General features: G+C 42.9%; 2 protein-coding genes across 3 annotated transcripts; both read left to right on the plus strand.

The window, feature by feature from the left end:
• Window positions 1–3,204: 3,204 nt before the first annotated feature.
• Window positions 3,205–12,643, plus strand: LOC106553357 (uncharacterized). Of its 2 annotated transcripts, none has more exons than XM_087711625.1 (3): window positions 3,205–3,316; window positions 7,728–7,833; window positions 8,914–12,643. In XM_087711625.1, exons 2-3 carry the CDS (start codon window positions 7,728–7,730, stop codon window positions 10,902–10,904), a joined length of 2,097 nt encoding a protein of 698 aa, XP_087567751.1. In that variant the 5' UTR covers window positions 3,205–3,316; the 3' UTR covers window positions 10,905–12,643. The 2 variants fall into 2 exon arrangements, with proteins under 2 accessions (XP_087567751.1, XP_087567752.1); XM_087711626.1 differs by having other exon boundaries at window positions 3,212–3,316; window positions 8,911–12,643.
• Window positions 12,644–17,268: 4,625 nt separating this feature from the next.
• Window positions 17,269–26,657, plus strand: LOC148047687 (uncharacterized). The gene is made up of 3 exons (XM_087708105.1): window positions 17,269–17,531; window positions 18,316–19,863; window positions 24,914–26,657. Exons 2-3 carry the CDS (start codon window positions 18,578–18,580, stop codon window positions 26,100–26,102), a joined length of 2,475 nt encoding a protein of 824 aa, XP_087564231.1. The 5' UTR covers window positions 17,269–17,531; window positions 18,316–18,577; the 3' UTR covers window positions 26,103–26,657.
• The last annotated feature ends 1,081 nt before the right edge of the window (window positions 26,658–27,738 follow it).

Raw genomic sequence — 27,738 nt, forward strand, 5'->3', positions numbered from 1 at the left:
GGTTGCTAAACATAGGGTTGTAAGTCGAGGACTTATCCATATCTAAAAGGCATGGGTGGAGAATCAAGTTGAGCATGGACCAAGAGAATGAGCTGAAATTAAGAAAAAGGAAATTCAGAGTGACTGCAACTAGTCCTCAACATATGACACCAACGGAGCTCCAAATTTCTGTTGTTAAGTGAAACATTTGTTAAGTGAGGTTTGCCTCATTTTATGACCTGGCTGCCTTTAAGTGAATCACTGCGTTTGATAAGTTTGTCCCATGGTTTATTAAGTGAATCTGGCTACCCCATTGATTTTATTTGTCAAACGGTGGTCACATGACCCCGGGACGTGGCAATGGTCATAGGTATGAACCAGTTACCAAGCAGCTGAATTTGGATCACATGATTAGGGAGCTGCTACAAACTGAAAAACGGTTATAAGTCTTTTTTTTCCAGTGCCGTCGTAACTGAACGGTCACTAAATGAACTTGTATGTCAAAGATTACCTGTGTTACATTCTCCTGCCATTGTTGTGTTGTGCAGACCAGAACACAACATGATGTTTCACAGGTGTTTTGAGACCAGGTGCATTGCAGACAGGAGCTCTTGATAAAATAGCTCCGTTGATAATCAGCCCAAACTTGCATTGGCTGTGATGGCAGCAGCAGCTGGAAGTGGGCACAAAATGTGTGTTGTTTGTGTGTGAGAGTGAGACAGAGACAGACAGACAGAGAGAGACAGGCAATCCGTGACCTTGGCCTCCCATTGCTATTCATGTAGGTCACACAGACCCCAGTAAACAATCACTCATTTGAGTTCCAGGGGTGGTTGAGCAGAGAAGTCGTTTAACACATATTTGTGTGCATGTGTTGGGGAGAAGGGTTTTTTAGTTAACGTTCCTTCTCAGCCATCAAAATTCAGGGAGTCCTTGATTTAGGACCACAATTGAGCCCGTAATCTTATGACTTTTTTGCTTCCCCACCTCCGCCCCTTTAACTTTGCTTGTCAGAAGCTGGCTGGGAAGGATACAAATGGTGATCACATCACATTAACCCCCCTGAACACTGAAATTGTCACGAATAAATGATTAGTACCTGGATTATTCAGAATTGAGTTCTGGGTTCTGCCCTCCAGACAAAAGTCACTCTTGATCAGCGGTGGGTTCCGGATCCTGGTGCAATCGGTACGGTGCAACGGGGCCGGGCGTCTACCACATGAACGCACGCAGCAAGTGCATGCGTACTTACCGCCTGCAATGCTCCAGCTGCTCGGCGGAGCGTTGCACAGTTGCTGTATGCTCTGCGTGAGCGCAGAAACCCCAAAAATCTTATACTGGTAAGGAGGGCCGGTGGGTGGGCACTCCGGAGCACCGTACCGGAACGGTACCTGGTGCTCCTGACAGGCACCGGTACACCCTCACCAGGGCGTACTGGTGGTAACTCACCACTGCTCTTGATATATGGCAGTGGTTCTCAACATGTGGGTCGAGACCCCTTTGGGGGGATCAAACGACCCTTTCACAGGGGTCACCTAAGTCCATCAGAAAACCCATATTTTCAAAAAAATACAGATGGCAGTTCAGTCTCTTCTTGAAAGCTGCCAGTGGTGAAGCTCAATTCGGTGGAAATTTATTTACTGAATTTGTTTGCTATCTTGCTTTGTGTGTTTTTATTATTTCATTGGTTTTACTTGTTTGGCAATGGCTCGAGATACTTCCTTAGTCCTAATCTCGTAAGGCATCTCTAATGGATTTTACCCTCTTATCTATTTTGCCTCTAGCCTGCCTTTCTTAATGGACCAGTATTGTTCCCACTTTTCTTAATGGAGTCAAGATCCTGTCCTGTCCTTTCTTAATCCCATCTTAATTCCTGAAGGTGTTTGTGAATAGATTGGCTCAGTCTTTCTGAATGGATTATCAAATCTGCATTTCTAAAAGCTGCCCTCCTCCGTTTCTGCTTGCGGAAGAGAGACTGAGGCTGGTTTCTGTCTCCCTTAAGTTTTTTTTTTTCCATTCCTCATTTAGAGAAAAATTTCTATCCTGCCTTTTTAAAATTTCCCAAAATATTTCATTCTTTTGGTGAGAGGGGTGTTCCTAAAATAGATAGATAGATAGATAGATAGATAGATAGATAGATAGATGGATGGATGGATGGATGGATGGATGGATGGATGGATGGATGGATGGGTGGGTGGGTGGGTGGGTGGGTGGGTGGATGGATGGATGGATGGATGGATGGATGGATGGATGGATGGATGGATGGATGGATGGTGTTGGAAGAAATGCCCATCTGGGTTCAGTTTCAAGTTTGGGAGAAGGATACTAGAGACATGGAGGCTGTTTGGAAAGATGCTTTAATGGTGGACAGGATCACATGCCTGGGTAAAAAAGGGAAAAGATGCTGAGAGTCCCTGGGTTTTATGCCTTCTCTGGACTTTGAACTTCCTGTGGTATGCTGGCTGGTTGCCTTCAGAGGTCATGGCTAGCTTTGTAGGTTGTCTGTGTGCTAAATTAGGTTAAAACGTGGTTGGTGGTGCAATGAAGGGCAATGAAATGGCTCTGCCTGAAGGGGGTAGATCTTTGTTATGTAGAATAGGCTGACTCAGGCCTTAATGGTCCATTGACAAAGATGGTAATGGTGGTGGGGCTACTAAGAGCGAGTCCTGCCTAAAACCATTTCTCATCCAGGGAAATATAACATTCTGCCTTTTTAAATATTTTCTAGGATATTTCATTTTTCTAGTAAAGGGGTGCTTGCTAACTTCCTTCAGTGGAGAGATAACGGATGGATGGATGGGGAGAGGGGAAATGGATGGATGGATAATGGATGGAGAGAGAGATTCAAGCATTGGGTAACCTGTTAAAAGAAAACACACTAGGTAAAAGCAACGAAGGAGTTATCCGTAGTAAGAATGATCCTAAAAGGAACGCGCGATGGAAGGATGTATTTGTTTCCCATTCATTCTCCCTCCCGCTCCCCTCCCCTCCCGCGAATGCAAATACACTGGCGGGGGGGGGGGAAACGACCCGGGAAGAGGAGGCGGGGGAGGGGGAGGAAAACACGTGATCAAAACAACACCAAAGGGCCAACTGTGGGCAAAGAAAAAGCGCGCGAGCTTCGGCGGCGGCGCGCGAGCATGCCCGGGGCCGAAGAGGCGGCGCCCGCCCGCCCTATCATAATAAGAGCTTCCCCCTCCTTTATGCCCTCCCCCTCCGCTTCCCTTTCTTCTTCTTCTTCCCCCGCTCTGTTTATTCGCCCAGCCCTGCCCGGGCCCGTCTCCTGCCGCCGAATCGCCTGGCGGAGCGCTGCGAAGTGCGAATCCCCGCGTGCGAGGTATGGACTTTCACCCTTTCCACTCTCCCCCCCCCTCAAAAAAAAAGTCACTTTGCAAGAGGTTGGAATGCCTGGAAGCGAAGCGGGGGAGGGGTGTCCTCCGCACGAAGCCCCTGCGCCTTCATGGGGGGGGGGGGATAAGAGAGTCAATCCCCCCCCCTTCCAATTTTAAAAATTGTAATGCAACAAGCCGATTTTGCAAAAAAAGTAGCTCGCGTTCCTAGGCGAACGATGGCGAATCGGGGTTTGGTTCTGGGTTTGGTTGTTGTTGTGTCCCGGGATTCGATCCTGTTCCCCGCGTGGATTTGGGCCAGGGGAAACAAAGCCAACCCTCCCACCCCCCGAATATTCACCCCTGGCAGGGCGCTTTCTCCTCCTTTTTCCTCCCCTATCCTCTGCAGCCCTTTTGGAGAACGGGCATTGTAGTCTCTGGGCAGGTGTCTTGGTTCTAAAACGAGGACAGGACTTTATAGCCCATCAGCCCCCTCCTTCGCTTGCAATGCCTTCTCCGCCTCCTTTGCCCTCTTGAGGATTTGGATTCAGAAGCGCAAATTCGCTTTTATTAAAGTTTTTTTTTAATAGCAAAGACCCGTGTCAGCTTTGTTCTGGAATTTGGCAGCCTCTTGTGAAATCCCAGGATGGCTGCATGTCTGCAACGACGCGGCATTATAAATCATCCAGATGTTGGCCAGTTGGGTAGATTAATCTTTGATGCCGAATTAATTAGGGTAGTAGTTGCATGGTTTGCTGTGGGCTGCTCTTATTCAGGGGTCACCAACCTTTCAGGCCTCAGGGACCATTAAATTCATAATTTTAAATCCTGCAGACCATTAATATGAATTTTTTAAAATGATAAATAGTATTTAGTGCAATTAAAAAATGCAAATAATTTTTTTGCAGACTACTAAAATTTTCTCACCAGTGGTCCAGGAACCCCCAGTTGGTGGCAGCTGCTTTTATTTATAGAAATTTCCCTCCCCCCCCCCAAAAAAAAAACATGGGCCTAATTTTCTCATGCAAAAAATGCAGGTAGTGTTAACAATTTACAACTACAATCTGAACCAGACCCAAATATGATTGTTTTTTTTTCAAGAAACAACTGGGCTTTCTAGTTGCCTCTTTAAAAAAGCACTCTTTAAAAACTCTTAAAGTTGCCTCTTTAAAAAAGCACTTTTGTGGCAACTGTGACCTGGATGACTGAGAATCTCCATGGACAAATCTGAACCAGAATTTCCATCATAACTTAAGATGATCGTAAGCTGAGTATCCCATGACTGGTGGATCTGACTTTATGACTATTTTTACCATGGTTGTAAAGTGGATCGCTGCGGTTAGGCAATTTATTTGGTCGTTAAGTGAATCCAGTTTTGGGTGACAATAGCTAGAAAGTTGCAAATTGCGATATCTGGACCGCAGCAGGTTGCAGCAAGTCATAAATGCAAGCTTTGATGCCAAAAGCTTGAATTGTGATCACACATGAACAGCGGGGGGTATTACAATGGTCGTAAGTGTGAGTGCGAGATTTGTTTTGTAGTTTTGAAAGACTATAGTACAAGGAAGTGTGATTTTTGTCAGTCAAAGTGTGTTACCAGGCCTCATTTTTAGGCAAATGGTCAGAAACCTCCCTCATATGTTCGATTTTTTTCTCGGTAAACTTCTGAGCAGGTGAAATACTAAATACAGGTGGCCCTTGACTTACAACCACAATTAAGACCAACATTTCTGTTGTTAAAACAGTTGTGAAGTGAGTTTTGCCTTGTTTTTTACAACTTTGATTGCCCCAGATGTTAAGTGAATCACTATAAACATAGTTGGTGAGTGAATCAGGTTTCCCTCATTGACTTTGCTTGCCAGAAGGTCGCCAAAGGGGATCCCACGTGACCCCAGGACACTGAAATCGTCATAAATATGAGCTAGTTGCCAAATGTCTGAATTTTGATCATGTAACCACGGGAATGCTGCAACTGCTGTAAATGTAAAAAAAAATGGTCATAAGTCATTTTTTTCAGAGCTGTTGTAACTTCGAGCGGTCGCTAAATGATGCAAAAGTACTTTTTCAAGAGGCAACTGGACTTCCTTGTTTTCTTTGAAGAAGTTTCGCTTTTCATTCAGCCCTACCTTCAGTCAGAGCTGAAGAAGCTGCTTGGATAAGAAGTGAAACGCCTTCAAAGAAAAAAAAACAAGGAAGTCCACTTGCCTCTTGAAAAAAAGCACCTTTGGGACATCTATGACCTGGATGACTGAGAATCTCCATAGACGGTCACTAAGTGAACTGCCGTAAGTCAAGGACTGCCTGTATTCCATAGCTATTTTGGGAACTGACACAATTGCACACAGACTTTAAATGAATGAAGATGGAATGTTTACAGTGTAGCTACAGAGATGTCATCCTTGCTGAAATAGGAGGTTTCCTTCTCTTATTTTTGTTTATTTTGGTAGATTGTTATCTATAGCAGTGTTTTTCAACCACTGTGCCACGGCACACTAGTATGCTGTGACATAGTGTAAGGTGTGCTGTGGGAAAAACACTTTATATATAGTCAATATAGGCACAGAGTTAAATTTTTTAAACATTTTCTAATGGTGGTGTGCCTCGTGATTTTTTTCATGAAAAAAGTGTGCCTTTGCACAAAAAAGGTTGAAAAACACTGATAGCACTAATCCCAAATACCAGGACTGTTGCATTGCTCATTCAAGCTCTAAATGTAGATATTTATGCATTCAAAATGACATCATCTGCATACACAAAGGAGCATCACTGAGTTCTGAAAAAAACAAAAATCAGAGGGATGAGAAAAAACGCAACAGTGTGAGCTACATTTAATAGATTAAAATTTTGTGTTCGTTCTCTATTAGAAATACATAGGGGTTTTCCTTTTACATTCCTTTTAATAACTTTTTACTGTAGTTACATTTTATTGTATTATGATTACTGTATTGTTATTTCAATTGACTACATTTCACTAAAATAATTAGAAGAAAAAATGTACAGTGGAGTTGCTAGGGTACTTCTGTGAGTGATGATGACGATGATTATTTATTCACATTTCACCTTTATTATTTTTATAAATAACTGAAGGTGGCAAACACGGCACTAGAATTCACTGTCTCCTAGTGGTTGGCCCAAACCCAGCCTGCCTTAATGACTAAGGCGGGACCTGAATTCACAATCTCCTGACTTCTGGCTCACTAGTGATTAGCAGTGCTTCCCACATGTGAGTAAATTACTCAAAATAAGGTAAATGTGGTTTTTCTTCTTGGGTAATGACTCAAACCATTTCCCCATCATGATAGGGATATTGAAATTGACTTAAAGTGTAGTAAATGGAAGCCATCTTTTACATTCACACCTGCCACATTTAATGCTGGGGGAATATATGGAGTGGGATAGATATAGTCATAGTAACATTCCTTCCTCAGAGAGTGAAGGACATCTTGCCCTGCACCTGGAGTGGCATGACTGATTGATTGGACCATGTGATGGACATGTGGGTGCTGGGCAGGGGCTTGGACTTTCCTTTGGGTGGGGAAAACCTGGAAGCTTTCAGATTCGGGTTTTCCCAGATGTGCCAATATGACATCTCTAATAAAAGTGGAACTTTGAGGAACCTCAAGCCTTGGAGTTTTCTTTCGTTGTGGGTGTTACTTGGAACCCTGACATTAAAGAGCCGAGGTGGCGCAGTGGTTAAATGCAGCACTGCAGGCTATTTCAGCTGACTGCAGTTCTGCAGTTCGGCTGTTCAAATCTCACCGGCTCAGGGTTGACTCAGCCTTCCATCCTTCTGAGGTGGGTAAAATGAGGACCCGGATTGTTGTTGGGGGCAATATGCTGACTCTGTAAACCGCTTAGAGAGGGCTGAAAGCCCTATGAAGCGGTATATAAGTCTAACTGCTATAAACAACATTCAAAAATTTCCCGGAATATTCCTATTGGGATGAACATCCATGGAATTGCCAGGGGTAATCTCTAAGGTGCTTTTCCCAAACGTGGTAATCTATTGAAATGACATAAAGATCATCCAATGATACCTTTTTTATTACACAGGTAGTTCTTGAGTGATGACCATTCGTTCAATGACCACTGAAAGTTATGGCGGTGCTGAAGGAAGGATCTTATAAATAGCCCTCAAAATTTGATAAGACAGATAAAAGATTTTGGGGAATGGAGGCAAAGTTTGGGAATCACTGGTTTTCATCTGCTCCTCTTCAAGAAACGTTGGTGATTTGCAAAATCCAAAATACAGTTGAATGCCAGACCTGAGAACAGATTCAGGTTTTTCAAAGACTTATGAAGCAACTACAGCTTCTGAAATTTCATGCTTCTGTAACCATGGCCGTAATCTTTTAGAGGCAGGTGGATCTTAACATGAGACATGGTGCAAACATTGAATGGACTTGATTTGTCTTTCAGATGCCAGTGAATTTCAAAGAAGTTGCTATGTATTTTCCAGAGGATCAAGACCTGATGTCGGATATAAATCAAAGGAGTCTCTACGAAAGTGGCATGCAGGAGAATGGTAGGTGGTACTAACTAGAAATACTTTAGAACAGTCTTTTTCAGCCGTGGCCACTTTAAGATGCGTGGACCTCAGTTCCCAGAATTCCCCAGCTAGCTCATGCTGGCTGGAGAATTCTGGGAATTGAAGTCCACATATCTTAACATAGCAGAACTTGAGAAACATTGAACTACCGAATTGCTCATTATCTGCTCCTTATTTAAATTTTTGACAGATCTATTATGGGACCAACATGCCAAATTTTGGGGGAACTGAAAAACAGGATGAAAGTTACTACTGGCAATACCTATAAAAGGTGGAATGAAAAACACTAATGTTACGTAGTTTTAGTAATGAGTAGGATGGAATAGAAATAGAATAGAATAGAGTTCTTTAGTGGCCAAGTGTGATTGGACACACAGGAAATTTGTCTTTGGTGCATATTCTCTCAGTGTACATATAATACAAGATACATTCGTCAAGAATCATAAGGTACAACACTTAAAGATAGTCAGAAAGTACAAATAGGCAATCAAATCATACTAGGAAACAATCAATACAAATCGTAAGGTTACAAGCAACAAAGTTACAGTCATGCAGTCATAAGTGGGAGGAGATAGGGGAGAGGAAGATGAGAAGACTAATAGTAATGCAGACTTAGTAAATAGTTTGACAGTGTTGAGGGAATTATTTGTTTAGCAGAGTGATGGCATTCGGGAAAAAGCTGTTGTGTCTAGTCGTTCTGGTGTGCAGTGCTCTATAGCGTCGTTTGGAGGATAGGAGTTGAAACAATTTATGTCCAGGATGTGAGGGGTCTGTAACTATTTTCACATGTGCAAAAAAACAACAACCACCAACCTCAAGAGAGCACCACCGCCCCCCTCAGTGAAAAAACTAGAATATCCAATCTTAGAAAATCAGCGTGACTGTTCTAAGAAATCTAACCCACATGGTAAATGCCTTGGGGACCAAGGACATATCCTGAAATATAACATTTGTAGAAACAGGTTAGCTAAAATTAATTCCTCTTGAAGGATTTTATTTTCCAGCCTGCTGAGATTATATTCTTATACCAATTGTTTGTTTGTTTTTATTTAGCAGGTGGTGGGCAGATCCATGAGAAGAAGGAAGATGTGTTAGGGCAAAACTATAACCAAAATCAACAAACTGGAACATCCCCGGGCGCGGCGGGCAAAGTGGTTTCCTTGTTTTTTGAGGAAGGAGAGCCAACAGTGAAGCATCTCAACCCAGAGAGGCAGCGGCAATATCACTTAGCAAAGAGAAGAGATAGCTCTGCGGCTTACACCCAGGTCCCACAGCCTCCGGGCCAGGGTGCATCTGGAAAGACAAGGCACAGATCCAAGATCCCAAGAACCTGTAATGAATGTGGGAAGACGTTCGCTCAGGCGTCCAACCTCCTGGCCCATAAGCGGATCCACACGGGCGAGAAGCCCTATAAGTGCGTCCACTGCGGGAAAAGCTTCACCGAAAGGTCGAATCGCAACCGTCATCAGAGGACCCACTCGGGACAAAAGCCCTACAATTGTCTTGACTGCGGAAAGAGCTTCAGCTTCAGGTCCGACCTCATCCGACATGGGATCACCCACACGGGAGAGAGGCCGTACAAATGCTCGGATTGTGGGAAAAGCTTCAGCCATGCCTCAACCCTCATTCGGCATGAGAACATCCACACGGGGGAGAAACCTTACTCCTGCGCGGACTGCGGGAAATGCTTCACCCAAAGCTCATCCCTTCTGGCGCACAAACGGCTGCACACCGGAGAGACGCCGTTCATCTGCCCCATTTGTGGGGAAAGCTTCAATTGGAAGTCGCATCTGGTGACGCACAAGCGGACCCACACTGGGGAACGCCCGTATAAGTGCGGCAAGTGCGAGAAAAGCTTCATCGAGAAATCCAAACTCAACCGGCATCAGAGGACCCACGCGGAGAAGGAACTCTATGGATGTGGGGAGTGCGGGAGAATCTTTAGCCTCCGATCCAACCTGGTCCGGCACGAGACCGCTCACCGAGCGGCGAAATCCCACAACTGTTTGAGCTGCGGGAAAAGTTTCAACCAGGCGGCGAAACTGATGCGGCATGAAAGGGTCCACACGGGAGAGAAGCCCTACTCCTGCTCAGGCTGTGGGAAAAGTTTCAGCCAGACCTCCGAACTCCTGCGGCACGAAAGGATCCACACCGGAGAGAAGCCGTACAAATGCTCGGCCTGCGGGAAGTGCTTCAATCGCAAATCACACCTCAGCACTCACGAAGCAACCCACTTAGCTGACCTGCCACGTGGAGGGCTACAAATCAGGAGAGTCTACGACAGCAGCTCACTCTTTATTGCAGGGCTGAGTCCCCACCAGCAGACCCACGCAGAGGGACAGGCGTATTCGGGCTCAGAAAGTGAAAAAGACTACAGCCACAGTTCAATCTTCATTGCGGGGCTGAACCCCAGCAGGCCCACCCACGTAGGTGACCAGCTGCATGAATGGCCCAACGGCGAGACCAGTTACGGCCATTGTTCACTCCTAATCACTGGAGTCAATCCACAAGAAGGCACTCAGGCAGAGGAGCCCCTGTTTCAATGTCTGGACAGAGAGACCAGCTACACTCGTAGCCCGTTGTTTAAAAGCATCATGAACCCACACCAGGTGGCCCTTTCGGGAGGCCAATCAATTTCCTGCGTGGACCGCGAGAAAAATTGCAGCGACCCCTCACTTTTCCAGAAGGAGGACAAACTGTTTAAATGTTCCGAATGTGGAAAGAGCTTCAACTGGCAGTCTCATTTCACTCGGCACAAAAGAATTCACACGGGAGAAAAGCCATACTGTTGCACGGACTGTGGGAAAAGTTTCAACCGGAGGTCACACCTTGTTCGACACAGCAGGACCCACAACGGACTGAGCCTGTACTCTCAGACCGTTGAAGAATCCTCAGTTCAGGACCTGGTTTTCTTAAACCCAAGCGAACCAATGCAGGAGCGAACGGTGATTAACACACAGAGTGCGGGGGCTTCCTCCTTCCTTCCTTGCACGAGGTTACCGCCTGGAAACCTCACAATCCTGCCTGCTGAACCCACTCAGGAATAAATCTTGTGAAGGTTCAGTGCAGGATGAAGTATTAAAGAGCTCATCCCAGGGAAAAGCTGTGCATTGGGCAATACACAGTAGTAGAATATCCGTTCTCACTAGGCCCAAATGCCTGTGGCAAGGGAACAGTGGCCTTAACTCTTAGGAATAATAGATGTGGTAAAACTGTTCCTAGCAGGAGAGTTTTTCCATAAAACAATTCCAAATCTCCATGCTCACTGAAAAGTAGCATGTCAGGGAGCTAAATTAGCAGTCTCCCTGAGGTGCTGCTTCTGTACCAGAGGTGTCAAACTCAGTTTCGTTGAGGGCCACATCAGGATTGTGTTTGACCTTGAGGGGCCAGGGTGGGCGTGGCTGGGGTGGGTATGGCCAGATCAACGTCACTTATGTTGGGGGCGCCTGTGTGCCAGCCAAAACAAGCTCCTGAGCTCTGTTTTAGGCTGCAATGGCCTCCTGCAGCCCTCTGCTGGGGCTCAATAACCCTCCGGAGTTCCATTTTGGCTGACATAGGGTTGCAGGAGGCTGTCGCAGCCAAAAACAGAGCTCAGGAGCCCCTTTTGGCTGGCAGAGACACCGGGGGGGGGGCAGTTTTTCACTGTCTCCAGGGCAGCCCCACAGGCCAGATATAAGTACACTGCGTGCCGCATTCAGCCCACAGGCCTTGAGTTTGACACCCCTCTTCTATACCCCTTTTTTTAAATACAATCCCTGGCTTCTGATCTCTCGTTCATGTTCAAAAGAAGGCTATTAAAAGTTTTCAATCCGAAGCCAAACCATGTGGAAGAATTTCACGCCAAGGATGTTTTCTCTTTTCCCGCCTTTGCAAATTCTTCCCGTAGAGCTGAAGTGGGGAAACCTGGCCTCTCCAGTTGTTGCTGTATTTTCACTATCATTCACCTCAGGCAGTGAATATCAAGGATGATGGGGATTAGAATCCAGCGGGGGTCTGGAGCGGTACAGGTGCTCACTCTCAACTGTTAGGGAAAATGGTTGGATCACTCAAGATAATAATGGGATTGTAGAGCTGAATAGCTCTTAATATTAGAAAACTCCTTCCATTAAATTAAATTGAAGTATTCCAGTATTATTCCAGGCTGCCGCAAAGAAGAGAGGGTCAATTTATTTTCCAAAGTACCAGAGGGCAGGACAAGAAACGATGGAAACTAATAAAAGAAAAACGCAATTTGGAATTGAGGAGGAACTTCCTAACAGGGAGGACAATTAACCAGTGGAACAGCTTCCCTGCTTCATCCCTGGAGATTTTTAAAAAGACTGGACAGTCACCTGCCTGAAACAGTAGAGAGTCTCCTGTTTGAACAGGGGGCTGGACTAGAAGACCTCCAAGGTCCCTTCCAGCTCTATTCTGATTGATTGAAATTCAATTCCTGCCTAGGCTCCTCCACCCTCTGTGTTTTGAGAGGCAAGTCCCACTTTAGGCGAGTAACAGTGTTTTCCTGCTTTCTAAAAATTAGATTTTAAAACCATTTCCACATGTCTATATAGATATTAAAGGTAGCCTAAAGGAAATTGCATGAATTGGTAAGTTTAGATGATGACGTATTAGAATGGCGGTACAAACTGTCTTTGACCTACGACTGTAATTGAGCCCAGAATTACAGTTGTAAATCAGCCTGGTCTTTAAGCAGGACACCCTGTAAACACACCTGACTTTACAACCTTTTTTTGCTGCCGTCGTTAAAACAAAAGCTGCAGTAATAAAGCAAATCCATTGTCTGCAATGTGTGTGAGGGTTTTTTTCTTGCTGGAAACCAGAAGTAAAAACTCGTCTCTAGTAAATATATAAATTGTAGTCATGTGGCCTCTGGAATACTGCAAACAGTCATAAATGTGAGCCGGTTACCAAGTGCCCCAAATGGGATCATGTTAATCGGGGGGGGGGGGGGTGACTTGTTAGAACTTTGAATCTGGATCATAAATGGTCATGTGGAGGTCCATCCGAACTTGATTGGTTGCTAAGCATCCAGTCATAAATTCAGGACCACCCATAGTTACAGTACTGGTAGTCCTTAACTTATGATCACAATTGAGTTCAGATTGAATGTTACTAAGTGAGAAATTTGCTAAGGGAGTTTTGCCCCATTTTTCGACTTAATTACTGCAATTGTTAAATTAGTAGTACAGTCGCAAAAGGGGATTACATGACACCACCACCACCACCCCCGGGATACTGCAACCCTCATAAATAAATATGAACCAGTTGCCAAGCATCTGAATTTTGATCAGATGACCATAGGGATACTGCATAAGAGAAAAATTGTCACAAATTTTTTCAGTGCCGTTGTAACTTCAACCGGTGATTAAATGAACTGCTGTAAATTGAGGGCTACCTGTATATGCCAGGAAAAAATGGGATCTCCTCCTGTAGGAAAACGTTTTTATATTAGACCGTATGAAAAATGGAAAGGAGGGAGCTGGATAGAAAATTGGGACTGGATTTGAGGGAGGATGAACAACCTTGTCAATAGTTTGCAATGGCTTCTTGAATTAAAATAAAGATGTTTAATGAATTCTCCTTGACCCAAGACCTTTTTTCCCTGGGTCCATGTCACAGCTCTTGAAGAAGATCAAGATTTACTGTTGTATTTCTTTCTTACATACTACTACATCTTTTGGTGTTTAACTTTCCACCCTAATCTTCTTTCAAATATAACTCAAAACATGGCACCTCCCAAGATGCCAAGAGTAATTTAGGCACACCCAATGTTGTGTAGATTTTGTGGGCTGGTCAGTAATAGAAGACACGGATTTTTAGTTTGTTGAGTTTTCCCCTCTCATTGACAATTTCATTAAACCTCTTTTAAATCCATTGCACTAAAATTGGTTCTGTGGGTCATTCCAATAATTCTAAAATGGTGCTGGCTGTGGGTGATGGGAGTTGCACTTCTGCAAATTCAAAAAAACCTGTCTTGACATTTGCAGTGCACTTTGCATATATTATTTATTTATTTTATTCATTCATTCATTTTATTCATATATTTGATTTCTGCACCACCCATTTTAGCAAACGATTCTTAAGTTAGGTTCGTATATCAAACTAGAAAAGGTTTAACGGCAGATCGTCCTGGAGAAAAATTGATGTGATTGGTGGGGATCAAAATCAATTGGCTGGCACATAATAATGATGATGATGATGATGATCACCAGTCAGTGGTATTTGTGATGCATTTTTGAATGTTCAGCTGACTGAGTTTCATGTTTAATGAATAATAATTAAAAAAAAAACCCATTGTCATTGGGGCACTTGGCACCATGTCCAAGAATTTTATAAAACAAATCAAGAAATTGCAGCTTCCTGCAATAACACCAGCGGACCTTCAAAAAACTGCATTACTTGGAACATTGTATATTTTAAGAAGGTACTTGGTTGATACCTAGGACACTGGCATCAACTCAATCAACCATTAGCTCCAGTCAATGGTATTTGTGATGTGTTTTTGAATATTCAGTTGACTGAGTTTCATGTTTAATAATATATGTATAATAATAATGATGATAATAATAAGTTCCTATGTCCTTGGTTAGGACTCGAGCTGTTGAGCTACCAACCAGCCCCAAAGGCTGTGAATCTCACCATAGATTAACCAATAATAATAATACAAAATAAAATAATAAAAATGAGAAGGTGAAGATCTTGTGGGACTTTTGAATACAGATGGATGGTCATTTGGAACACAACACGCCAGATATGATTGTAGAGGGCCAAAACATACAATTTATTGGCATCGCGGTACCAGGAAATGTCAGGATCGAAGAAAAAGAACTGGAAAAAAATCACAAAATACCGTGACCTGGCCATTGAAACTACCCAATTACGGATGAAATATGTAATAGTGATACCCATTGTCATCGGGGCACTTGGTACCATGTCCAAGAATTTTATAAGATACATCAACAAATTGTAGCTTCTTGCAATAACACCAGTGGATCTGCAAAAAACTGCTACTTGGAACATCCTATATTTTAAGAAGGTACTTGGTTGATACCTAGGACTTTGGCAGCAACCCGTATGAACCATTCGCACCAGTCAATGGTATTTATGATGCATTTTTGAATGCTCAGTTGACTGAGTTTCATGTTTAATGAATAAAGTATAATAATAATAATACCTCTCAAATTCAAACGCCTTGGGGGAAAGAGATCGGACGAACGCGTTTTTCAGCCACTAGATGGCGCTGTACAAATGATCAACGCACGCGACCAGATAGCTGTCAATACCGTGTAGTAGCCCATCGGTAACGAGTTAAAACGCATTGAAACCATCAAGTATTAAATTACTAGAGAGGATGCCGGCGTGGAGAAGACCAGAGGAACTTCCTCTTCCTGTTCATCCCTGGGAGGATGATGGCATGCAGGGTGGGACTCTTGTTCTTCCCAGGGTCGCAACAGCAGCTGGAAGGTGAGTTGAAGACAGATAGGAGGAAAGGGCTGGGACCAAGCCGGGCTGCCTGGTTTGCTCCTTGGTGTAAAAGCAGAGAAGCTGCTACCTATTCCTTCCCACCCCAGATTTAATTCCACTGGTTTTGCAGGCTTTAAAACTGCTGCCTGCAATTTTCTGTGGGTTGGGAGATTTAAAAAATCTCCTTCAAGGTAGAATTGACTTCTTGTTATTTTATTGACATGTTGTTTTCTTGGCAACAATCTGGGACTGATCTGCCACTGCTGGCTTTTGGGATTATTATTCTTTTTAGTTTCCCCATCCAAATAGGATTTCCTGGTGGTGTCCCCTCCATGCATTAACCAGATTCGGCTCTGCTTAGCCCTTAACCTGTTTTTAAAAATGAGAATTGTTTGAGATGTTCAGTTGTATAGGAAGCCCTCATTTACCACTTGTTTAACGACTTTAGGACTCTGAAAAAAAGGAGACTTCTACCTGGTCCTTGAAGGTGTGATTGCCACAGTGATTTGGGTGCAACAACTGGCACACAATGATAATGGTCACAGCATTCTTGGTGTGGAGGAGACAGGAAATGCTCCGGGTCCCATCCCTCCTAGGGAGATACACCTGGTGGGAGCCAGAAGAAGGGCCTTCTCCATGGTGGCCCCTTCTCTCTGGAACATCATCCCACCCAGAGATTAGAATGGCTCCCATTCTAGCACTCTTCCGGAAAGCGCTGAAGACCTGGTTCTGCCAGCAGGCCTGGGAAACCCAGAGCAGGATGGAGCCCATTAAATGGCTCGTGTAATCTGCTGTCGCCTGGATGGGGAGGTGGGGGGTGATTTTGTTATATTGTACTGTATTAATTGATTTGATTCCTTTTGTTAGTTTTTGTTGTTTTAAATGTATTTATATTCTGTAATCCATCTTTGAGTTGCTATGGGTGAATAGGCGGAAATATAAATTCAATAAAATAAATAAATAAAATTCTGCAGTCAGCGATCACCATTGACAAACCTCAGGCACTCCCAAGTTTGGTGTGGACAACGGATGCCTGAATTTGAGAGAGACACTTTTACCTTTGCAAAGAGACTTCTGAAAATACAAATCACCAAGTAATTCAGGCAAAGCAAAAGCATTTAAGTGGGGGAGGGTGTGTTTTTATAGGGTGCAGAAACATGATACATTTATTTGGCATATGCGATGCATCATAAAGTAAATGATCAAATTAAAAGATACCATTTACATGTAACACGTGAACAACAAGAATCTTTGATTCTAAATAAAATTCCACAAATGGCAAATTTGTGGCTTAAAATATTTCCTTTTCCTGGCCTAGCTTGTACTTTTTAGACTTGCAAGTGTACAGGTAATCCTTGACTTCATTCATTCAGCAACCCAGCTCTTCCCTCTCCCTTGGCACCTCCTTATAGTGACTGCAATGGGGAGAGCCGAGATTGCATGAGTGCCTTGCTGAATGACAGAAACAATTTAAGGACCATAATCCTGGACTCAATTGTTATTTAGGCCATCGTTTAGGAGCTTTGTACAAAAACAAAACTTTCACCAAACGTTTTAGCACCCAGCACCTGGCTAATCTTTTGCAGCTGGCTAATCTTTTGCAAAGGTACGTTTTGGGGAGTTATCCTGCACCCCCAAGAACAGTCTTCCCTGATTCCCCAAGGGAGGTGAGGTTTGTTGTTCCCTTTTTGCACAACGTTCCCCCCCACTCAAGAATGCTTTCCCTTGGTTCAGTTCTCGCTTCTTGCATACAAAGTTTCTAGCTCAGATTTAACAGAACAGAATAACAGAGTTGGAAGGGACCTTGGAGGTCTTGATTTATTTATTTATGGATAATTATGTATGTATGTATGTATGTATGTATGTATGTATGTATGTATGTATGTATGTATGTATGTATGTATGTATGTATGTATGTATGGAACACCCGCGCTTAGAAAGCCGTCAACGCAGCAGCGACGTCGCTGGCGGTTCAACAGAGGGAGCGACTGAATTGAAAGGTGGTGAAACCATTGAGTATCGAATTGCTAGAGAGTACATAGAGGAGGCGAGAAGGTTAGAGGAAGTAGCTTCCTCTTCCGGCTCACCGGATGGGGAGGGGTGTAGGCATAGTGGCGGCTGTCCAGACGTTCTTCCTAGGATCCAAGCAGCAGCATCGGCAACATCTGGACGGCAAGCTCAGGACAGGTCGGAGGAGAGGCCGAGAGCAAGTAGGTTTCCTCCACGGTGTAAAAGCAGAGAAACAACCACTAGGCTGAAATACATCGGCTGCTGCTTATTCCTTCCCAAATTTTATTCCATTTGACTTTGATCTGCTGCTGGTTGGGAGATCTAAAAAGATTTTAAAAGTCTCATTCAATTTAGGGCTGTTGCTATTTATTTATTTATTCCTTCCCTCCTCAAATTTTATTCCACTCTCCCTGCATGATTTGAAACGGGTCCCTTCATTTTCCTTCTGATTTAAATGTCTCCTTCAGATTCCACTGGTGCTGCACGCTTTAAAAATGTAGCCTGCAATTTTCTGTTGGTTGGAAGACATTTTTCAGGCTGAAATATAAATGTATTTTCTACATGCATGCATTATATATACAATATATTATGTATTTCCTGTGTGTCATATTATTTGAAAATAACAATTTGTTAGGCTTAGAAGTTATTCAAGAGAATGTCACAATTGTGTGGATATTTAAAATTAGATTTAGCTAGCCTTTTTTAAAAAAAAATTTTTTTAATGCAAACAATACAAACATAGACATATTCATCTGAATATAAAGGGGGGAAAACAGAGTCTCTGTGGGTGGAGGTGCACTGTAATATTAGGTTTTTTTTTTCCTTTTCCTTTTTCGGTCTAACCAGCCTTCTATGTGACAAATAAATCATAATTGATGTTTATGGTTAATCTAGCATTTTCACATGTTTCTTTTTTTATGCTCCTTGTCGTTTTCCCATTTTATAGCCAACCATTAAACCAAGCCTTTTATGTGATTGTTATAGACAAATGAGGATGCCAAGAAGATGCCAAGTGAGATCAAAAGCAGAACTAAAAAGGAAAATGAATCCATCCTGCAATTAAAATCCTTCCAATTCCTCCAGAAAACAACAAAACACTTCTCCTTCCCCAGCACCTGATGGATAAGAGAAATAGTAGCTGAAGAGACTATTAACCTGGAAAAAAATTGAGTATGTGGAGCTCATACTCAATGATACACTCTACAAAAAGGTCAAGGGAAAAGGTTATTTGCAAATTCAGAAAAAGATGGAAGTACCTGGAAATCAATGGAGAGGACAGTTGGATAACCAGGTGTGGCAAGCAGTCATGCAAGACTCGCTCTGTGAAGAAGGAAAGAGTAGCTTGAATGAAAACATCATCCAAGAAGGGATCCAACATATTTTTGACCTCCCCAATAAACCAAGAATATCAGTGGTGGAAAAGCCCCACGGAGCTACAGGTGGTGAGGATAGTATGGATTGCAAATCGCAACTGATGGTGCATGAAAGTATCCACGTTAGAGAAAAGCGAAATATATGTTCTACATGTGGGAAATTGTTTTGCTACAGCCCACGCCGTTTTGAGGATAAAATGACACTCACCGAAGGGAATACGTACCAATGCTCGGAATGTGACAAGAACTTTTGCAAGGACGCCACCCTACCAATACACCGGAGGACTAACACAGAGGAGAAACAGTATGTATGTCTGGATTGTGGGAAAACTTTCAATCGTAATTCCCACCTGGTGATACACCAAAGGACTCACACAGGAGAGAAACCTTATGAGTGTCCAGATTGCGGGAAAAGTTTCAGTCGGAAGTCCAACTTGTTGATACATAAGAGAATTCACACAGGGGAGAAACCGTATAGCTGTCAGGATTGTGGGAAAAGTTTCAGCCGGAATTCTAACCTGGTGACACACGAGCGGACTCACACAGGAGAGAAACCATATGAATGTCAATATTGTGGTAAATGTTTCAGCCAAAATTCCCACCTTGTGATACACCAGAAGATTCACACTGGAGAGAAACCATATGAGTGTCTGGAATGTGGGAAAAGTTTCAGTTGGAATTCCCATCTGGTAATACACCAAAGAACACATACTGGTGAGAAACCATATGGGTGTCCTGTTTGTGGGAAAACTTTCAGCCAGAAATCTGATCTGATGATGCACCAGAGGACTCACACGGGGGAGAAACCATATAAATGTCCTCTTTGTGGGAAAACTTTCAATCGGAATTCCCACCTGCTGATACACCAGAATACACACACCGGAGTGAAACCATATGAATGTCTAGAATGTGGGAAAACATTCAGTCAGAGTTCCCACCTGTTGATACACCAGAGGTCTCACACAGGAGAGAAACCATATGAGTGTCAGGAATGTGGGAAAGGTTTCAGTACTAGGTCTAACCTTATAAATCATTTAGGTTTGCACACAGGGGAGAAACCTTTCAAATGCCTAGAGTGTGGACGGTGCTTTACACAATATTCCTGCCTTGCTGCACACAAAAAAATCCACATGAGGCAGAAAGCGATGAGCGTAGAGAAGTCTTGAATATAATTTCTAATTTTCCATTGGAAAAGCAATTGAGAAATTAAGTATTAAATGTCTAGCATCCTTCACTGTAGTCAAATGTATCTCAGTAGTAGGCATAATGGAGGAGAGAATTTGAAAAATATTGGTTTGGTAAAAGGTAACACTTCGTATCTGGATATAAGAAAACTTACTGGATATTCCCTTGTGCAGAGGTCATGCAATTCTACAAAAAGGCTTTGGGAGTCATTTTTTGCACACTGATCATCATAAGCCATAGAAATGCTACATAGGGAATTTCAGATTTCTTCAACATAGGTGACAACCCTGAAGTTGGCTGAACTGTGGCCATTTTCTTTTTGTTAGTCTCTAGGGAGGTTTCATTTCTCACTGCTTCAGGGCTGACACAGTCTGGAGTGATGGGGGTGGGGGGGTTGTAGAGATTAGCTGGGGTATTGTAGTTATAATAAATTCCCCCTCCCCCTGGGAATCAAGGACGTTCCTGCAGGTGTCTGCAGGGTGGAGACTGAGGTCACATAGCAATGGGGCTGTATGCTGATTGGACCATGTGACTGAGATTGGGGATGGGATAATTTTTTACTTTTAATTGGGGGGGGGAAACTGGCGCCAACTTAGAGCCGGTTTTCCACCAGGAAAATGGCAATTTGATATGTCCTAATAAAAATTTTCTTTGAGGAAATTACCTGCCTCGGAGTTCTTATTGAACTGGGATGTAATTCTTGGAACCCTGACAATAGGTGTGCTGTAGATTTCAAGCCCCAGAAACCGTTAGCCAGCAGATCTGTTGATAAAGTGTCTTGAAGTTGTAGTCAATCTTTGTGGTAGGTCTCATAACTGGCTACAGCTCCTAAAAATACAGTTGCACACTCAGAGGTACTTACTGTTGGTGGCTTCTCCACTATGACAAAAATGAGAGGAGATCAGGAGGATTCAACATTCATCTTTTCCAAATACTTCCACCAAATCAGTGCCAGGAAAATCTGCTATTCTAGATTGTGGCCTCGGATAAGCACAAATATGAAAGAAAACCATCAGCGTGGAGACTACAGGCAAGCCTCAAGTTACGACCACAATTGCGCCCCGAAATTTATCTTGCTAAGTGCAAAATTTGTTAAGTTGAGTTTGCTCCGTTTTACGACTTTTCTAGCCACAGATTCACACAAGCGAATCATTGTATTTGTTAAGTTGGTAGCATGGTTATTAAGTGATCTGGATGCTCCATTGACTTTTTTCACTGCCATGGTAGCTTCAAATGGTCACTAAATGAATTGTGATAAGTCAAGGACTACTATACATCTTATCATTTTATTGTTCTTAGGAGCTGAAAAGACTTGAAATAATTCCAGAGGCTCTCAGTCTTTGAGAATACAAGTCCATAATGTAAAGTTTTAGTGGGTACAGCATTCTAACATCTTTGAGGAATAGAATAGAATAACAGAGTTGGAAGGGACCTTGGAGGTCTTCTAGTCCAACCCCCTGCTTAGGCAGGAAACCACCACTTCAGACAAATGGTTCTCCAACATCTTCTTAAAGACTTCCAGTGTTGGAGCATTCACAACCTCTGGAGGCAAACTGTTCCACTGATTAATTGTTCTAACTGTCAGGAAATTTCTCCTCAGTTCTAAGTTGCTTCTCTCTTTGGCCAGTTTCCATCCATTGCTTTTTGTTCTGCCCTCAGGTGCTTTGTTTGGAGAATAGCTTGACTCCCTCTTCTTTGTGGCATCCCCTGAGATATTGGAAGACTGCTATCATCTCTCCCCTAGTCCTTCTTTTCATTAAACTAGGCATACCCAGCTCCAGCAACCGTTCTTTATATGTTTTATCCTTGAGTCCCCTAATCATAAAGAATAAATGAAGAATAAAATGGGACATTAGCACAGAGGGAATGCAAGGGAAGAACTTGGAAGAGTTTGTGGCTATCTGGCTACAGTTTATATATAGTATACAGATGTGTATCTAACAGTACTATGTCCTTCCAAAAAGCAGACAAGTGTCTCAAATGTTGCTTTTTTTTCACGAGGCAATTGGCCTTTCTGGGTTTTCCTTTGAAGGCATTTTGCTTCTCATCCAAGAAGCTTCTTCAGCTCTAGTCCAGTTGCCTCTTGAAAAAGCACCTTCGGGACAACCATGACCTGGATGACTGAGAATCTCCATGGATATCGGAGACAAGTGTGTTTTTCAGCCTTGTGTCGCTAGATGGCGCTGTAAAAATCAACACCATCGCCTAGAAAACCACCGAAGTCGCAGCGGCTTCTGAGGAAGAGCGTCGAAGTATTGGATTGCTAGAAAGGCTTTGGGGCGGGGGAGGGGCACAGGAACTTCCTCTTCCGCTCCCCCCTCCCCTAAGAAGATGGTGTCGTGGACGGCTGTTTTTGTGCTCTTCCCGGGGTCGAAGCAGCAGCTGGCAGGTGAGTTGAAGGAAGGTCGGAGGAAAGACGGGGGGGCGGCGGGGGGGCTCTTTGGTTTGCTCCAGTCCAGGGTGCAGAAGCAGAGCAAGCAACGTAGCTGAAACATTCTCCCCTGTTACCTATTCATGCCCTCCCAAAATTTCGTCCCAGGGCTGCTGCATGGTTTAAAATAGGTTGCTCTTCAGTTGGTAAGTCGTGTCTGACTCTTCGCAACCCTAATGGACCATACATAGCATCACACACACACACACACACACACACACAAACAGAGGGAGAGAGAGACATCCTCTGTCTCCGGGAGTCTGCCCAAATTCATGTTCATTGTGTATGACACTATAGCAATAGTACTTCTATACCACTTCACAGTGCTTTACAGCCCTATCTTAGTCAGTCGGTCTATCTATATTTCTATCATCTATTCTATCTCTCATCTATTTATTTCTATGTATCATCTATTTCTATCTCTCATCTATTGCTATCTCACATCTATTTATTTCTATGTATCATCTATCTATATTTCTATCATATATTTCTCTCTCTATCATCTCTCACTATTTATTTATTTCTATCATATTTCTATCTATCATCTATATCTATCAATCAATCTATATCTATCTATCTATATCTATATTTCTATTCTATTTCCATCATCTGTTTATCATCTATTTCTATCTATATATTTCTATATATTTTTTTGTAAAAAAATATTTTTAAACAAACATTTCTATATTTCTATCATCTATTTCTATCATCTATTTCTATCAATCATCTATTTCTATCACCTATCATCTAATCTATTTCTTTCTATCATCTATTTCTATCATCTATTTATATCTATTTTCTATTTCTATCTATCTAATATATTTCTATCTTCTATTTCTATCATCTATTTTTTTCTATCATCTATTACTCTATCTATTTCTGTATATTTCTATCATCCATCCATCCATCCATCCATCTATTTATCTACCTCATCATCTCACCATCTCATTCTCTGCTGTCTGCCTCCGTCTCCTTTTGCCTTCCGAACTTTCCCTAACATCAGGCTCTTTTCCAGCGAGTCCTCTCTTCTCATTAGGTAACCAAGATATTTGAGCTTCAGAAGCATTCTGCTTTTTTTGTGTTTTAACAGAATGAGAATAACAGAGTCAGAAGGGACTTTGGAGGTCATCTAGTCCAACCCCCTGCTCAAGCAGGAGACTCTACACTAGGGGTGTCAAACTCAATTTTATTGAGGGCCACGTCAGGATTGGGTTTGACTTTGGAGGGCTGGGTGGGGGTGGCCATGGTGGGCATGACAGAACCACACCTCCGCAGACATAGATTTATAAACTTGTAAAAATAGGGAGGCGTACATTTCTGTAATTTTGTTTTTTTAATACTTACTTGATCATCTTATGAGAGAGAGAGACCAGATCAAGAAACTGACTCCATAGGAAGACTAGAACTAAAAATTATTAGGCTAGTAGCAGAATCCTGCAAGCCTGAGAGCTAAAATATTTTACTTTTCCTCCCTTTTATAACCTTCTGAGTCAAGGACGGCTTCCTGCAATACTCCGGAGGCCCTGGATGACTCCAGAGGCCCTGTTTTGGGCCTGGAAGGCTTCCTGGGCCACTCCGGAGGCCAAAAGCTGTTGCGGGGGTGGGGTGCCCTGCCCATGCCCCATTTTTGCTAGCAGAGGCAGAGGTAGTGGAACACTGCTATCATGTCTCCCCAGTGTTATTTTCAGGGCAAATGAGGAGTTTCATGCGTAGAACTGGGGCTTTAAATCTCTCATAGGCTTTGGGCACTATTTCATCAATTAACCCCCCCTATCCCCCCCCCCCGCCCATATCAGACCAAAAAGTTTCAGTGTACTCACATTTGGGACATTTATTAGACTGAAATACACATAGAGTTTTGACATGCATCTGTACATACATTCATAGGTTTATCTACATTTCTCCTTGTGTGAATATATCTGTATAACAGTGGTGGGTTCCGGATCCCGTTCCAACGAGCCTCCGTGACGCTCCAGTTGTTCAGCGGATGCGCCGTACGCGGAAGCACAGAAGACGTAAAAGACCAGTAAGGACTTGGGCGGGCCCTCCGGAGCACCGTACCGGAACGGTATCTGGTGTTCTGGGCTGGCTCTGGTATGCCTGTACTGGGGCATACCGTCTGCAACCCACCACTGCTGTATAACTATAACTATATTCCAGGTTTATTTCATAACAATTTTTTAATGCTAAACGTTTGTGATTTACTCAGGTCCAAAAGAGAATTTCGTGAGTGAGTGAATATTTGAATTTAGACTTCTATGTGTCAAATGAATCACAATGTTAGAGATTAGATTGGTATGTTTGGTTTTTTTCAATGTAATATATTTTTTCTTGTTTTCATATGTTGTGCACCCATTTTATATGCAGCCATTAAACTAAGTCTTTCATGTGAATTACAGGCAAAGAAGATGCCAAGGAGTCCATTCTGAACAAATGAGAATCACAAGCAGCATTAAAAAAAACAAAGCAAATCTGTCCAGCAATCAAAATGCATCCCATTTCCTCCAGAAAACCTTTCTGCTTCCACAACAGATGACAGATGAGAGAGAATAACAAGAAGACGGATTTTGGGCTGGAAATAATCGAGTATGTGAACCTCAGACTCTTCACAAAAAAGATCAGAGTGGGTCGTTTCTAAATTCAGAAGAAGAGGGAAACTTCTAGAAATCAGTGGGGGTGGAAGGAGTCCCTTGTTTAGCCACATAGGCCAAATAATCATGCAAGCCACCTCGCCCTGTGAAGAAAGAAAGAGCAGCTTGATTCAAAACAGCATCGAAGAAGGGATCCAAAATATTTTCGACCTCCAGAATCCAGGAATATCATTGGTGGAAAAGCACCTCAGATGCGGATATTGTGGGGAAAGGACAGATTGCAGATCAGAGTTGATGATGCATGGGAAGACCCATACCGGAGAAAATATCTCCCAGTGTCCCCAATGTGGCAAATGCTTTATCAAGCACGCTACTCTAGGGATGCACAAGAGAAGTCAAATGGCAGACAAGCCGTACGAGTGTCTGGATTGTGAGAAAAGTTACAGCAGTAATTCAAGCCTGTTGATAAACCAGAGGACTCACGCAGGAGAGAAGCTGTATTTTTGTCCAGATTGTGGGAAAAGTTTCACTCGGAATTCCCACCTGGTGATACACCAAAGGACTCACACAGGAGAAAAACCATATGAGTGTCCTGACTGTGGGAAAAGTTTCAGTCAGTATTGCCACTTGGTGATACACCAGAGGACTCACACAGGAGAGAAACCATACGAATGTCTTGATTGTGGAAAAGCTTTCATTCAGAATTCTGACCTGGTGATACATAAGAGGACTCACACAGGAGAGAAACCATATGTGTGTTTGGATTGTGGGAAAAGTTTCAGTCGGAATTCCTACTTGGTGGTACACCATCGGACTCACACAGGGGAGAAACCGTACGAGTGCCTGGAATGTGGAAAGGCTTTTGGTCGAAATTCCGAGCTGATGATACATAAGAGGACTCACACAGGAGAAAAACCATATGAATGTCCAGATTGTGGAAAAAGTTTCAGTCAGAATTCCCACCTGGTGGTACATCACAGGACTCACACAGGGGAGAAACCGTATGAGTGTCCGGATTGTGGGAAAGGTTTCACTACTAGGTGTAAACTTATAAATCATGTAGGTTTACACACAGGGGAGAAACCTTTTAAATGCCCAGAGTGTGGACGGTGCTTCACACATCATTCTTGTCTTACTGCCCACAAAAAAATTCACACGAGACAAAAGGTGATTCATGTAGAGAAGGCTTGAATTTCATTTCTGATCTTCTATTGGAAATGCAGCTGAGAAGTTAACTGTTTGATTTCTTTCCTGATTCACTTTAGTCAAAAGATGCCTCAGTATTAGATAAGAGTGAGGAGAGAAAACAATTGGAAAATATTAGTTTGATTAAGACTAGCTAACTGTATATGGCTATCAATAGATGCTACTACCAGTAGATACTTACTTTTCAAGAAATATTTTTTTAAGAAATATTTGCTTTCAAGAAATAGTGCAATTGCTGCAATAAATATTTTGTGTGGGGTTTTTTTTTACATTTCTATAAATCAGGGCTGTCAAACTCCCGACCCACAAGCCGGATGCGTCACGTTACATACTCGCCATGCCGCCGCCCGGTTTAGCGAAGGGGGAAAAAGTCCCGATATGTCGCATGACCCTGCCGTGGCATGAGTTTGGCACCCCTGCTGTAGATCATAGAAATGCCACATGCAACGTTTCATCTTTCTACCTCATTGTCTTCCAGATTTCAAGCCCCAGAATTATCCAGCCAGGATTACCTCTCAAATAAAATAACTTAAAATGACAGTCGGCGTTTCTGGGTGGTCTCTGAAATCTGGGCTAAAAATACTTTACAGAAAAGACGGCAGTACTTTACTTAAGAGATTATGAACCCTTAAATATGACAAAATGGGATAGGAGAGATAAAAGTGAATCCAAAGAAACTCAGAGGAAGGAGAATCCCTGTTCAGACTCTGGGTAGGATGAAATGAGGAATATAGAAGATCTGAGGAAAATATCCAGCAATGACAAAAGCATTGAAAAATTCGACATGCCATGGCTGTTAAATAGGATGGATAAGAGCTGTACGTACATTGAGTTGTGGAGAAAAGGGGTTGTGGTTTGGAGCATAGGATCTTCAGGTTTATTAGCAACTCCTGCTGTAATATAGTTTGCTTGGAGGTGCTTGCCTGTTAGGCTTTGGTGTATGATACAATGCCAATTTGCTGACATTTTTGCTGCCTCCCCCTTTGGAGGTCAAAATCTTGAGGAAAAATGTTGTAGAGCGGTAAGTGTTTCAGGTCTAAAACACATACCCAGGAATAGATATTCATAAGGGGAAACAATGGGTAGTATCAGTGTTGCTGTGCACATTGGGGCAAGATAATGCAAAAGTCTATTCCCAACATGGGAGATTTTTCCATTTCTTTCACTGCACTGTATATGCTCCATATTCTACCTTATCTTAACTTTTGTCAATACTTTCTCCCACTGTTAACAAAAAATCAATGACAGTTGTGGAAAATATGGCTTAAACCCCTTGGTCAGGTGTAATAGCAATAGCTATTATTAGCACTTATATACCGCTTCACAATGCTTTATAGCCCTGTCTAAGCAGTTTACAGAGTCAGCCTATTGCCCCAACAATCTGGATCCTCATTTTACCCACCTCGGAAGGATGGAAGGCTGAGTCAACCTTGACCTAGTCAGGATTGAACTCCTGACAGTGGGCAGAGTCAGCCTGCAGTAGAATCACTGCCCCAGCAGTGTATAATATACAAAAAGCGATTCTGAAGGCAAAAATGGAGAAAAGTAGTCCTGTTACTACTGGGCCACACGAGTGGCAAACTGGCATGCATGCACACATGCAGCTCCACTCACACAAGTG

This window comes from Thamnophis sirtalis, unplaced genomic scaffold (assembly GCF_051295495.1).
Source record: "Thamnophis sirtalis isolate CommonGarterSnake01/CBP01778 unplaced genomic scaffold, rThaSir2_p1.2 scaffold_3, whole genome shotgun sequence".
Taxonomy (NCBI): Eukaryota; Metazoa; Chordata; class Lepidosauria; order Squamata; family Natricidae; genus Thamnophis; species Thamnophis sirtalis.

Excerpts from the sequence above, each read along its gene's own strand:
- LOC106553357 (XM_087711626.1), top strand. The coding sequence starts at position 7,728 with ATGCCAGTGAATTTCAAAGAAGTTGCTATGTATTTTCCAGAGGATCAA. Across the intron at positions 7,834-8,910 it reads AAGTGGCATGCAGGAGAATG|CAGGTGGTGGGCAGATCCAT; the intron begins GTAGGTGGTACT and ends GTTTTTATTTAG.
- LOC148047687 (XM_087708105.1), top strand. The coding sequence starts at position 18,578 with ATGGAAGTACCTGGAAATCAATGGAGAGGACAGTTGGATAACCAGGTG. Across the intron at positions 19,864-24,913 it reads AAAGCGATGAGCGTAGAGAA|AACCTCAGACTCTTCACAAA; the intron begins GTCTTGAATATA and ends ATCGAGTATGTG.